The 14,740-nt window shown below is 40.1% G+C and overlaps 1 protein-coding gene across 1 annotated transcript; it reads left to right on the top strand.

Annotated features, from left to right (window-relative positions):
• The first annotated feature begins 11,228 nt into the window (after nucleotides 1-11,228).
• zfp36l1a (ZFP36 like 1 zinc finger CCCH-type a) lies at nucleotides 11,229-14,096 on the top strand. The gene is made up of 2 exons (XM_039667384.2): nucleotides 11,229-11,411; nucleotides 12,615-14,096. Exons 1-2 carry the CDS (start codon nucleotides 11,355-11,357, stop codon nucleotides 13,677-13,679), a joined length of 1,122 nt encoding a protein of 373 aa, XP_039523318.1. The 5' UTR covers nucleotides 11,229-11,354; the 3' UTR covers nucleotides 13,680-14,096.
• The last annotated feature ends 644 nt before the right edge of the window (nucleotides 14,097-14,740 follow it).

The following is a 14,740-nucleotide window of genomic DNA, read 5'->3' as shown; positions in this document are numbered from 1 at the left end:
GACCAAAGCCAAGCTGTTTCATGTCAAGAGAAGGTGCATTACTGAGATCACATATTAAATGTATTAATAGCCTCTTCCCTCTCTAATGGGAATTGTTTTCATTTGGAAACCATTTAGTTAGCTTTTTTCATTATTTCCTCAGTCCCACATTGGTTGGAGGATGATGAAGGCCGGGTGGTGGTCAAACACAGAGCCAGATACGTCAGCGCAAAGTCCAGTTTGCCAGCTCTGGGTGGGTTCGTCGAGAGATTCATCAATGGTTCAAACAGGGCAGCTGTGCACTGGGAAAATATCTGTACTCTATTTGCGCGTAAAGCTTGGAGAGGACATTGAGCCGCTCGCAGGCACAGTTGGAGTGACTCAAATGTTCGGTGAATGCATTCTAAGTTGAAGGCGATGGGGACAGGGGCTCATAAAGTGATTCAGATTCTGGGAAAGCCATTTGACTTTACTGGATTTCACAGAGCGTATAAGCACACAAGGCAAACAAAGTGCGAACCAACACAGTTTAACACGCACCAAAAGAGTTTCCATACTCCATGTCACACAATAGGATGCAGAATGAGCTGACAAAACAGTGTGGTGTGCCATGTGGGACTGGACCTCGAGAAAGGCTGAGGTTGAGGGGTTGTATATACAAGCGTCGATACGCCAACAATATCCACCGTGGACACTGAGTTTTGGGCGTAATTGGTTCCAGTTTCTTTTTGTCAAGGGCTTACTTTTCTTCTTCCCCTTTCTTCACACAAACAGACAGACAGCCCGAAACAGAAAAAACACGCTGATTTACCAAGCAAAACACACAAGGATAAACAGAGATAAAAGTAGAATGGTAGTTTACAGACAGTATTTGTAGTCTTTGTCGTGTGAGGTTCTGTGGAGAGCATGATGAGTTTGTTTTAGACAAAACTGCGGGCTAAAAACACACTCCATTTCAATGCAGAACGGCATACGGAACAAACTGATTTCCCTCAGGATTGTACCCAGCTGCACCTCAGATCTTTGACACGGATAGAGACAAAGGAGTATGAATCCAATACATCTTTCCATAACAGAGGAATTTACATCTTCTAATGGGGAAAATGCGTGTGGCATAATGTCGGAGGTACTTGAATGATGTTTCTTTCTGATGACTTAAAGGGTTAGTTCACCCAAAAATGAAAATTCTGTCTGTATTTACTCACCCTCATGTTGTTCCAACCCCGTAAGACCTTCGTTCATCTTCGGAACACAAATTAAGATATTTAAGATATTAAAATCGCTCCTGCATACAGTCCATAGGCTTCTTGAGGGACTGGCTCTTGCTGTCCTCGAAAAGTCATTAAAGACATCGTTAAAATAGTCCAAGTGACTACAGGGGCTCAATCTTAAGTTTATCAAACGACGAGAACACTTTTGTGCGCAAAAAAACAACAAAAATAACGACTTTATTTCAACTATTCGTTTATTTCTCCCTCTGCGCGAGTCAGGTTACTAGTTTAATAGCGTAAGCTTCTGTTATTGTACGTCACACGCATCACACACACATGACCAGCGTCGGCCAATAGTGAGCCTACGTGTGACGTAGCTCTACGCAATCACACTACGTTAACTGACTTACAGGCTCATGGAGAAGGAAGTGAATAGTTGAAATAAAGTCGTTATTTTTGTTGTTTTTTTGCGCACAAAAGTGTTCTCGTCGTTTGATAAACTTAAGATTGAGCCCCTGTAGTCACTTGGACTATTTTAACGATGTCTTTAATGACTTTTCGGGGACAGCAAGAGCCAGTCCCTCAAGAAGCCTATGGACTGTATGCAGGAGCGATCTTAATATCTTAAATATCTTAATTTGTGTTCCGAAGATGAACGAAGGTCTAACGGGGTTGGAACAACATGAGGGTGAGTAAATACTGACAGAATTTTCATTTTTGGGTGAACTAACCCTTTAAGCACAAAAAAAGCATCTTTGGCAAGCAGGGTGAGGCAAAATACTCAAAAATGTACTTCTAATATAAACATTTAGATTAAATATGCCATTCTCATTAATGGAGTAACTACATGAAATCATTACTGAGAAGTTACAACATTTATAATGCACAACCAAGGCCTATCTGTTTCCATTAAAAATATAAATCAAGTAAAAAAAACTATTTGGCCAGTTAAAAGAATGAGAAAAACTTTCTCTGAAATGTATTATATAGATTTATTTATTCAAAAACAAGGCAAGGATAGGCTACTACATGATTTGTATATCAATGTAATGTGACGGCACATCTGTATCTCATATTTTCCTAACGTCTTGTACAGTTAAAGTGGTATCACTTGGATGAATAACCATATGCAAATGTATGCAGATGAGGATCTGCATAGTAAAACTAGACGTTGTAAGCTCCATATATGGTTATTTCAGGGAGGAGACACATGTGCGTACAATCTTCCGCTGACTGGGATTCATGAAGGGAATTTTGCGCAGGTTCTGGTGTATTATAAGTATTAAAATTTTATATTTTAAAAATGAATATTTTTTGCCGCACCATACGCTATTTTTGGCTTTGGGCGCACGTACACTTTTAGTAAGGACCCTACGCAATATTTTATAAATGAGACTCCTGGACTATTTATGTTGTGTGTTATTATGTTTATATGCGTCAGTCATCCATGAGGTGCTGTCTCTTCAATTTCATTTTGTTTGTTTATTTTATTATTTTAGTTACGTTAAACGTTCGCCGGTTCACGTCTCCTTCATTCCTGAACGGTTAAACCTTGTTACAGCATCTAAAACAGCTCTAGAAAGTTCTGTCATCATCTACTCAATCCTTACCAGTTTGACTTTCTGTGGGAAAAACTAATTTTGAACGAATCAATGATCTGACTCGGAAACCATGACTTGTCTCGATTTGTGTTATGTCATATAAGTTCTGTACAGAAAACAGAAATGATTAGCTCACCACCCGAATATGGGTCTGAGTCATTCGTTACTTTGTCACATGACCTGACAGCCATATTGGATACTGAAATTAGTCAATAATTCCCAACCTTCTTTACAAACAAGCGTGTAGTTTTTTTTTTTTTTTTTACTCTTACAGTTACGCGATGCGTTTCTGGACTCTCAATTTCGAGAAGAGAGTTTACAAAAGAGTTTACAATTTCGTATACAATTTATACATGTGAGAATTTCTGTCATGATGGTACTTTTCCATAACGTTGAAAGAGTTGGCTGACACGTGATGAACGAACGACTCACACCCGAAGACTCGGGAGGTGAACTAATCATTTTTGTTTCCGGTGCAGACTGCATGGCTTCAGCCTATGGGGACAAAAAAAAACAAATGACTAAGATTGAGTGGTGAGGTGAACTAACAGACTGCATAGCCTGAAGACCCTGCTAAGCAAATATTTTTTCATAATTTCCCCTGGGCTATATCATAGTTCTTTTCTTATTCAGAGTTTGATCAACGTTTGTGTAAGACAGTAGGTAGATGTGTTGGGGAATTTGGCTATCAACATTGAATTATTCTGCTGAAACGAATAGAATGACCGGAAAAAAAGATTTGTTCATTTTGCTGAATGAGATTCAAAGATCCGAGTCAGTAAAAAGATAGGAACTTCCCATCACTATAGTCCATACAATGAATGTCAATGGGGCCGTGTAGGGGAAAATTCAAAATCTGTCTGAATTTTATAATGTAAGTCTTAAACATTGACTCAATTGAGAAAGACTAGATGATTAATGTACAGAAACATAAAATAGTAGCCTACATCCAACAATATCTTGTTGACATGAGACTTACTTCAACTCTCAGCTGCAATATCCTTTCATCAAACAATCCTCCCATGCAAACTTTAAAGCCTTTGCTTTAAACACAGAAAACTGAAAGGACATGTTACTCGTTCATCAAGCATTACATTAAACCCCCACTATTTCCATGGATGGATGGCAGCCAGAGACAAACTTTTCGAGAATATGATTGAAAACATTCGTGAATTCAAAATGAGAGGTCAAGAAAGCATTGATCTTATATGGCAAGTTGGCACACGCCAACTCAGTTTATGAAAACTCTCCCCTGGGAGAATGCGGAGGAAAGGATTTACTGTGCTGCGGTTGCCCAACCACGGCCCACATACCTTTAATGTTGCTCACAAGAGCTCTCTCCACCTCTACTTAATCATTACTACAAGGAACGGACTGTAGAGGTATGCCATTACAGCAGAGCAAAAAGAAAATCCCTGTTTTGTCTCCATGATCTTCAAGTCTTTCCCTTTCGCAGCTTAAAAGTTTGGAGACACCTGACCTTTCATACGAGGAACAAAATGGAGAGCTGCATGCAACTTTGTTGACCACACTGTTTTACTACTGTCTGAAAGCGTCAATTATCCCAACATGCCCATGAGTGGATTGTGAGATGCCGCATAGGAGCATGGCCTCAAATATACCCTCTCTAGCGAACATAATTGATACAAATGTGCAAGTTTGGAGCACAAGTACAGGTTTAGGTGCTGAACTCTTGAGGAGATTGTGGATAACAGTAATTAGAGTGGAGAGCAGTTTTGGAAAGACACGTTCAGACAGACTCAGGCAAAGCGGCAATCTGCTGCTCGCACAAACATAATGTCACACTGTGAGTCTCACCTCCGCTTTAGTGCACTGTTCACATTTCGTCATGCTCCTAAAAAGAAGATAAATAACATAATCTGACCAAATATAGCCACTAAATGTCAAAATGACTCAAATCTAAAAAAGACAAACATCCTCTATACGACCACTGGAGCTAATCCAGCTGGTTTCCACCCTTGCTTCCTCTCTGTCCAACGTTTTGTCCCCTCTGCCCAATGACAACATGCAATGACACAATCTGCAATGTAATCCTAAGACATGTTTTTCTTCAGGGCTATTTCTCCAATGTGTATGAGTCATCAACGATTAACATAATTAACCTCATTTATATATGGAGTAATGTTAAATGTCTTTAATTATCCATGATTATTATTAAGGACAATAAACTTAGTTAAAGGCTTAAACGGATACTATGTTATTCCCTTAACTAAGACGAGTTGATACATATCTCTGTCGTCTCAGTGCGTGCACTCAATCGCGAGACACTTTAATCGCACTTAAAGGAGTAGTTCACTTTTGAAAAAAACTTTTGCTGATAATTTACTCACCCCCATGTCATCCAAGATGTCCATGTCTTTCTTTCCTCAGTCGAAAAGAAATTTAGGTTTTTGATGAAAACATTCCAGGATTTTTCTCCATATAATGGGCTTCAATGGGAACCGGATGGTTCAAGGTCCAAAAGATAGTGTTAATAACAGTTTCAGATGCAGCTTCAAATGTCTTTAAACGACACCAGACGATGAATAAGGGTCTTATCATGCGAAACGATCGGTTATTTCAAAACTTATTCCAAAAATGTAACTTTTCTAAGGACAAATGCTAGCCTTACTATATTCTCTGAGGCGCGTTTGTAACGTCACGTAATACGTAATTACGTTCAAAAGGTCACGGGCGACGTAGCCGGAAGTACAGAATCAAAATCGTCCGACATGGTTGTTTTTCCTTTTAATTCCTTTTTTTGTAAACGGTGTTTGAGCTAGTTTGCACATTCAACCTATGCGTTCAACTTGTAAACACTGACTCTGTACTTTCGGCTACGTCGCCCGTGACCTTTTGAACGTAATTACGTAATACGTGACGTTGCAAACGCGCCTCACAGAATAGAGCAAGGCTAGCATTTGTCCTTAGAAAAGTTACATTTTTGGAATAAGTTTTGAAATAACCGATCGTTTTGCATGATAAGACCCTTATTCATCGTCTGATATCGTTTAAAGACATTTGAAGCTGCATCTGAAACAGTTATTAACTGTCTTTTGGACCTTGAACCATCCTTGAACAGTCCATTATATGGAGAAAAATCCTGGAATGTTTTCATCAAAAACCTAAATTTCTTTTCGACTGAGGAAAGAAAGACATGGACATCTTGAAAGACATAGGGGTGAGTAAATTATGAGCAAAAGTTTTTTAAAAATTTAACTAATCCTTTAACTAGCCCAGTTCATTCATTGGGATCCAAGCAGAGAAGCGACCAAACACCTCCATGTTTTCCCTATTTAAATACAGTTACATGAGTAGTGTAACTCGACCACGAACGGCGAGACAAAATAAAACTTTGCACTTTTCTAAGCGTGTAAAGTGGATAACTATAATGAATGGCGGAATACCACAGCAAGTGCTTGGGAGCTCTTCGAATCGGCGCATCAGCGCAGTAATAGGCTATCATGGCCGTTTCTCGATACCAAGTTCAGTTCAGTTTCAGTTAATTGTCCCCTAAGAGAAACTTATCTTGCAGCCAGGTAAACATACAGGTCACACAACAGATAAAACCCACATACACATACCCATAAACAACACAGACTGCTAATTAAAAAAAAATAAAAAATACCAAGTACGTAAACTTCAGAAAAAATGGCGTTCGTCGGCTCCAGTTTGTATCCAGCCTCACACGGACACTTCAGATGCCCCAACACCTGTGATGAGATGACTAAACGCCTGTGAAGAGACGACTCAACGCCGGCGATATGTTATGCCCTAAATATTACATGATTAACTAAATGTGTTTTTCCATGTACTTTTCTGTAATGCACTTTCTGTAAAGCTGCTTTGAAACAATATGTATTGTGAAAAGCACTATAATAAACTTTAATTGAATTGAATCTAATGTCATAATAGGAATAACTGGCATGTGACTATCACCTTATTCTGTAATGTGGAAGTAAGCTGATTTCTCTGAATGTGAAAGACTTATGTTTCACATTAGGAATTTTTGGGGCATTTCTGCCATGTTCTGTGGCACTTTTGCATCAAGCCTCCATTAATATCTGACCCCGGATCCAAGTCATATCTAGGCACTCTGTGGTTGGCACCAGTGTTGTAGTCGAGACCACCTCACTCGAGTCCGAGTCAAGACCGAGTCCATAGAGAGTCGAGTCCGAGTCGAGTCCGAGACCAGAGACGGTCGAGTCCGAGTCGAGACCGAGACCAGTGAGGGTTGATTACCTAATTTACTTTTATTTACTTAGAGAAATCCTTTTTTTTTTTTTTTTTTTTACTGAATTTACTTAGAGTTTAAAAAATATGTATATATATGTATATCTATAGTTTAGGGTAAAAAGGCCACATAGTAGGTGGTGTTAAAAGTAATTTTATTACAATTTATCATGCGCAGTTGCGCACTAGAAAATCACCAATCACTGGGCATGTCAATCAATTTAAAGAAATATTTTATTAACATACATTAATAATCATGAAAAATATTTTTAATTGAACTCGAGTGGACTCTGGAATAATTCAGAGTCCTAAACAAAAAAAAATGTTCGAGTACGAGTCAATTCCGAGTCCAAATGGACACGAGTCCATGACAAGACCAAGACCATTAAAATATGGTCTCGAGACCGAGTCCGAGACGAGTCAGAGTCTCGAGTACTACAACACTGGTTGGCACTTTTGACCAGAGAGCTAATAACCACCTAAAAATATATACATATAATATATTTATGTCATAATCTAGTTTTCATTAATGATTTCACAATCATGATCATATAGTGTTGATTCAGGTTTTTCCCACTGTTTATGATCATGCACTTTTTGCGGTAATTCAGAGACATTCTGTACGGGATTGCATTACACTGGAACAAACAATTCAAAAATGTTTTTAACTTCATTACTCAGTACACAAAACAATAACTTAAACCACATGCTGTGTTTCACATGAAACAATGCATATATAACACAAACTAAACAAGTGAAGAAAATGCAATTTTCTTTCCAGCTGGCTTCCCATGATTTTGCTCAAGAATGTATGTAGAAGCAGAAACAGTAATTTGCAGACACAGTGAGATAGGGAAGATTGACTTCACTTTCGGCCTTGTTTGTTGTCCGGCCCGGCGCTGGACACATGGGCCATGTAACTCTAGTTGTGACCACACAGGAGAGGTTCTGTGCGGAGGGGGTCGGCTCCAGAATGGAGACAGATGGACGGAGGGCATTTCTCACACAGAGAATGGCCTCCACTGTTCCTGCGCTGGCCGGAGCTCACAAAGATCATTGATTTTGACCACGTTGAGTGAAGGGCTCGCTAATATCTCATTTCAGCACCGTCCTCAGCATGACCATGACACCTGTTCGGAGGTCAGGTCTAAAGAACACCTCGACTGCGGGAATCCGATCGCATCCCGGGCTTTTTATTTCTAACTGTTTGGAGGTCAATGAAATTTTACATGTTCAGTGAAAACATAGATTTCATAATTGAAAATGTATATCATTTATCACCATGTGTGTCAGTGTAGTGCAGTTTGGGGTTACAAATGAACTTTGAAGCAAAAAATGGTACCTGAAGTGACAAAAATGGCCCATTTATTTATTTAATATATAAAATGTGCAGTGTATACAGTATATGTATATACATTGAACTGTGTACTATTTACAATTTATTTTTTCAAAAATCATATTTTTTTATAATTTATACATAAAATGATTGGTAATATAAATATGTAAATTTATTATTTAATATTTAATATATATATATATATATATATATACTGAAGTATATTTTATTTTTTTACAATTATATTGTACAAAAATATATATTTTATTATATAATATATTAAATTATATATTATTTTTTTACAGTTATATTATAAAAAAAATATATTTGATTATATAATTATATTATATAATCTATTTAACATAAATGGATAAAACTGTTTTTACATGATTACACGACAATATACGTCATAAAGCCATAAATATGAAAAAAAAACTTTGAAATAATGACTTCTACAGTGATAACGTGTGTTTCTGTCCCTGCTCAATAGGAATGACTCAGTTTTGGGAGTTCACCCTTTCTCATGATCAACAGGACAGGGAACCTGGTCAGAGAGGAAACTGACCTGGCATTTCACATGATAAACTCAAGACAGGAAATTCTACTTCAATAATCATATTTTCATCAATTTCCTATTTCCTGTCTTCAAACCCTGACTCTTTCCCCCATCCACATTTACCTTTGCTCCAGTGTCCTGTTTCCAACTTCCTTAGGTCCTTAGCTCCAACTCTATGAAAAGAGAGGGAAGGAGGGGTAAATAAAAGGATAAGCAGTGGGTTTCAATAGCATAATAGCTAACAGCTAATGTCATAATCTTTAAGCTAGAGGACAAATGCTATTCCCATATACAGGAGGGGTCAAAGAGACGGCCAAATAAACCTTACTTGTTTATATTTTCAAGGTAAACAGTTAAACAGCAGGCATCTTTTCAGCAGACCCTTTTGACCCTTGAAGCAACTGTATACTAGCTATATAACTGCTGAGGCACTGTATAAAAAGGAGAGAGTGCAACAGCTACTTTGTAGAGGAATTGCATGGGAACAACATGACTGGAGAGATCTGGTGGTGTACCACTTACTGTACTGCGGCCAAACTTTTATGGACAATTAATTTTTTTTCTCATTTCAATTGTGCTTGGCCTTTAAAACACTAGCCTTGAGTAGAAAAAAAAGAAAGAGGGACAGCATATTCTCATTTCCTGAGTTACAGGAAATGACCCCTCAAGTAAAGAAAAATATATTTGTCTGAGGGATAGTAAATAAAAAAAACGTGAAATCACTCTCCAGTAATCAGCTCAGTTGTAGGCTACCAGGTAAAACTGACTCTGGAAATCTCACAATTACCCCCTACATGCTTAGAGATTAGACTGTAAAGTAATCCTGTAAGTGATAATTAGTTCCTCACCTCTTACTACCATCTCAAACTCTCCCCCATTCTCTGTTCAGCAAAGGGAACCGAACCAAGGAAAGAAATGTCAGTAAAACGACGATTGAAATGAAGTGCTCCCTCTACAGGCCAACCGTCCACACTGCGCAAACACTTTAAAGCCACTACAATTCATTTGCATTATCTGTGACAAACACATTATAAAATAAAATAAACAGTTATATACTAACTGGAGATCAAATGCATTCTTGAACTTTGTATAAGTGAAAATAACCTTTCCTATCTAAACTGAGGATACAACCCATATCATCAAAGTATTGATAAGTTAGTTGGAAACACTTTGAAATGCAATCTCCACCATTGCTGTCAACCTTCAGTTGTCTGTTACACCCTGGGGGGAGATTACTCTGTACCACAGTTCTTGTTAAACTTGTTTAAAAAAGCATACTCATACTATTTTTTAAATTAAAAAATAATAAACTCGGTGTAGTTCAACAAGTTCCTCGCATCTCGCCTACAGTCCTCATGTTAAATGCACTAATAAAGTGTGGTGAAAAAAAATGCCTTTAGAAAAACATCCACCTCTGGCTGAGAGGAGGTAGAGAGGAGGGGGGATGTTATGACCCCGTCCTGCTCTCCTCCGCCCCACACAGCCCAGGGCAATGTAGCGTTGTACCAAACATCCCCAGTCAATCTGCCTCCTCCTCCAACATTTCTATAAAACTTTTGTCCTAAGTGGTGCTGTTCTTCCTCGGCTGTAACACATACAGAAGGACAAGAGTGCAGTTCTTGCCCTGTCATAGTTTGCTGAAGTGAGCTGGGAGGGGGGTCTGTCCTGAGTGCTGTACTGTGCATTTTAAAGTGGTCTCAAAAGTAGCACTATACTATTCAATTTGATATAATACTCTTTAGCTTTATAGGTTAGTTTTTAATGTAAATATAAAGAATAAAATATAAAGAATATAAAGAGTAAAATATAAAGAATTTACAGAAAAACTACTTCAAATTGACACAAAAAAAATGGTTACAATGAAATAAGGTGGGTGAAGTTATTTTGAAGTAGGCCTATAGGCTATATGATTAACAATACATTCATGAACGAAATGTTTTCTAATAATGCTGTAGTAAATTGTACAGTTCTCTTTGTACTTGCCATTCATCAACTCAGTTTAACTAAAAGTTGTAGATTAATTCGTAGCAGACAAATATTACAAGTTAAAAAAAACAAAAAAAAAACACGGAGTTACAGACGTTGAATTAGCGCGTTACAGAACTCCGTGCAGAAATCATCGAAACAAACAACTAGACTCATGGTCGCTGATTTACTTATGAGCGTGTACAAGAGGTCTAGCTAACTTTTAAACTGCTTTGCTTCTGAGGGAGAGAGAAGTGAAAACTTGAGGGGGGGAAAGGCGCTTGAGAGAAACGCCCATATGTAGCGACGTTTCGTGGCCCCTCCTGCATGTGGGTTAAAAGGAAATGCTTCGAGAGGAGCAAGACAGAGGGGGTTTCATATAGGGCAACACAAGTTTACACAACCAGAACCTAGCTTGTTATAATTTAAAGTATCCGATTCTTCTCGCAGTTTGATTTATCCTCGATTGGAAGATGACCACAGCCGTGTTGTCGCCTTTCTTCGACTTTAGCGAAGTGATCAGCAACAAGGTAAGAAAAAAAGTTTCAGCTGGATCAGTTTGTGTTGTGGAATGTGGACGATCAGACTTGGAAAATAAGTTTGAATGGACGGTTTTTGGTTATTTTAAGTAACAGCAAACAACCACGACTAAATTGCAACAGCTTTAACCACTCTGAATTCAAATTTTAAGCTTAAAATGTAGCAATGAACGAGACTTCAGTGCGTGCCAGCGGCTTGCAGCCAGTAAAGTTCCCTGTTTAGGTTGTTCTGGAGAAGTCATGGCTGTGATTTTACAACATGTGGATAGTTGATGCATAATGTTTCATCAAAATTTAAGTTTAAGTTTAAAAGTTTCTGAAGGTTAATGGAAAGTGTTTCTCTTAGGTCCTTGCAATTAATTTGTACATCATCATATTAAACTTTTTTTATCTTCAATATTTCATTCAAAACGGTCATGAAGTGTTAAAAATGCATTAAAGTACTTATATTCAATTAACTAACTTCGTTTCAATTGAGAGACTACATGCATGCAAGTAAAACTTGGTGTTTTAATAGCGTTTGACGTTGTATTACACATCAGTAGCCTACACGTCAACTTCCCACAAGTATCAACTGCTATGTATCTTTCAGATTGCTTCCTTTTGAAGTGTTTAAGCTACTGATAAATCAACATATACTCAAACCTGGAAAAAAATTTACCTGTTTTGGTGTAAGAACTTGAATGGTGTAGGAATCTGTGCAAAGTCAGGGCTGTCCCATGATTTCATTGAATTAAACTGTGAGGAGTGACTTAGAAAACCAGTGTGTCAAGCTGGTGAGCTGATCTAAGATATGAGCTTATTTCAGTGGTTAACCCATGTTAACTGACCCTGTGTAGTACAGAGAAATGTTCTCATGTAAAATACTAGTTTGTAGTGTCACACATGACACTGATCTTGTTGTCAGACTGGGTTCTTAATCTCCACATGGGTCTATATACAAACCAAGTCTCACATTTGATACTGTATGCGTTGTTGGGTTTTTAATCGTATCAGATATGCGCAGCAGTCTTTGCTTTTCTAAAGCAGTCAAGCGTTCTCTTAGTGGGCATCAAACCAAACTAGCTATTGTTTAGGCCTGTATTTACTCATGGGTTTAACACGAAGCCAGAGCAAAAGCGTTAAGCCATGTTGTGGCTTTCAAAAACTGAATTCCATGTCATTATTTTCCATTTTTTGTCTCTCCTTTTGTAGAACAAAATGCTGAACTACAGTAACAACATCCTCAGTACACCGCACCCTGTCTCTGTCCCTTGCACGGGGGCAAATCTGCCCATCTCCAACCCCACTGGGTGCCTGCTGGACAGGAAGGCTGTGGGGACACCCTCCACTGGGGTTTACCAGCGCCGGCACTCTGTCACTTTGGCTAGCACCAAACTTAACCAAAACCAGTTCTTGAACATTGCTAAGGCAGATCCTTCCCTGCTCGGCTCAGGGACAGGAACCACCGGCAGCAGCAACAAAGAGAACCGACTTCGAGACCGCTCCTTCTCAGAGACGGGGGATCGCCTGCTACAGAAGTGTTCGGGCCCTGGAGGCCCCAACAGCCAGGTCAACTCGAGCCGTTACAAGACAGAGTTATGCAGGCCATTCGAGGAGAACGGTGCCTGCAAGTACGGTGACAAGTGCCAGTTTGCCCATGGCATTCATGAGTTGCGCAGCCTCAGCCGCCATCCCAAGTACAAGACGGAGCTCTGCCGCACATTCCACACCATCGGCTTCTGCCCCTACGGTCCGCGATGCCACTTCATCCACAATGCAGAGGAGCGCCGCGGACCTCCTCCAACCCCATCCCCCCTTTCGGCCTCCAACAAGATGGAGAGGCCTCGGCTGCAACACAGCTACAGCTTTGCGGGGTTCCCCAGCTCTGGAGGCTTGAGGGACAGTCCCACCTCGGTCACCCCTCCACCTATATTTCCGCCTGACGATCTCCCCGACTGGCCTAGCAGCAACCCCTTCACGTATTCCAGCCAGGAGCTGGCCAACCTCTTCAGCCCCAGCCTGGGAAGTGCACCTTTGTCCTGCTCCGACCCTTCCACCCAGGCGCCATCTTCCCCAACACCAACCCCTTACTACTTCAGGGCCATGTCAGAGTCTCCCCAACTCTACGAGTCTCCATCCAGTCAGCCAGATTCGCTTTCTGACCAAGAGGGCTACCAGAGCAGCTCGAGCGGAAGTCTGAGTGGCTCCGAATCTCCCGTCCTTGACACCACACGCCGACTGCCCATCTTCAGCAGGCTTTCCATCTCCGATGACTAAAGCACATTGAGCCGGACCCCATCCCCCTTTCTACTGCACGCAGCAGTCTTGGGCAGAGAGGATGAGACGCTAGCACTCCCTCTACCTCTCGCCATTTCTCCGGCCCCCTAGAAGCCGTAGACTTCCCTCCTTGTATCGCCTCTACTCTGAAACCGATGCAGTGAATTAAGGGATCTTTCTCTTTTTGAGTACTCTTTTTAACCAGAACAAGCTAAAACTCTCCCAGCCTCAAGACCCTTCTGTTTTCCGAGCCTCATCTCGCAGAGCCCATTGGTGTGACTGTGCCAAACACGCAGGAAGTGGATTAGCGAAATGCTAATCGTGAGAGGTATGAGACTGTTGTGCCAGGTGCCACAGCTGCAGTCAAGTGTAGCGAAGCCTGTGGCACGGTTAAGGGTGAGATCTGCGCCCTTCCCCCCCCTCACAAATTGCCACTCTTCTCAAGGACACTCTTTCATAACTACCTAAAGTTCACAAGTGTCATGCTTAGACCTTTCACAACTGTCTTTGTAGACCGGTTTAAAGCGTAAAGAGGAAAAGAATATGAAAAAAAGACAAGTGCCTGGGGTTAAGTGTTGGGGTGAATGGACCACTGTTTCTTTTATCTTTAATATATATTTTTTCGTTCCTTGTGGCCTAATTATGTAGCTCTTGTTTTGAGTGTGTGCTCTCCCTCCCTTGAAGTTGCAGATTACACATTAGTCTGCTGGAAGGACTTCTCTCATATGGGTTGAATGGGAATGGAGCTCTGGAATATTTCAGGCACATTTAAATGTTCAATCAGGTGCTATGTGCTCCATGTCTCGCTTACAGCTAGCCTGAGATGTCTCCACTCAAAAATGAACAATTCCTTACGATTTTTGTTGTTGTTGTTGTTAGTGCCCCTTTTTCCCATTAGTTGCTGCCTGGTTACTTAACGTTTGTTGGGAAGGGAATCTTGTTATTAAACCTTACAGACAAACTCTTTCTTCTGTCCCACCTCAAAATGCCGCCTTCCCTCAGTCCAATCGGCAAACAGAGGGGGAATTCCATCATTCCCAAGGTGCAGTTCAACCTCCTGC

Source organism: Pimephales promelas, chromosome 15, assembly GCF_988280905.1.
Source record: "Pimephales promelas chromosome 15, fPimPro1.hap1.1, whole genome shotgun sequence".
In the NCBI taxonomy this organism is placed as follows: Eukaryota; Metazoa; Chordata; class Actinopteri; order Cypriniformes; family Leuciscidae; genus Pimephales; species Pimephales promelas.
Note: the sequence above shows the minus strand (reverse complement) of the source record. Positions and strands in the feature narration are given on the sequence as shown.

Coding starts and splice junctions, on each gene's coding strand:
- zfp36l1a (XM_039667384.2), top strand. CDS start 11,355: ATGACCACAGCCGTGTTGTCGCCTTTCTTCGACTTTAGCGAAGTGATC. Junction 11,412..12,614: donor GCGAAGTGATCAGCAACAAG/GTAAGAAAAAAA, acceptor CTCCTTTTGTAG/AACAAAATGCTGAACTACAG.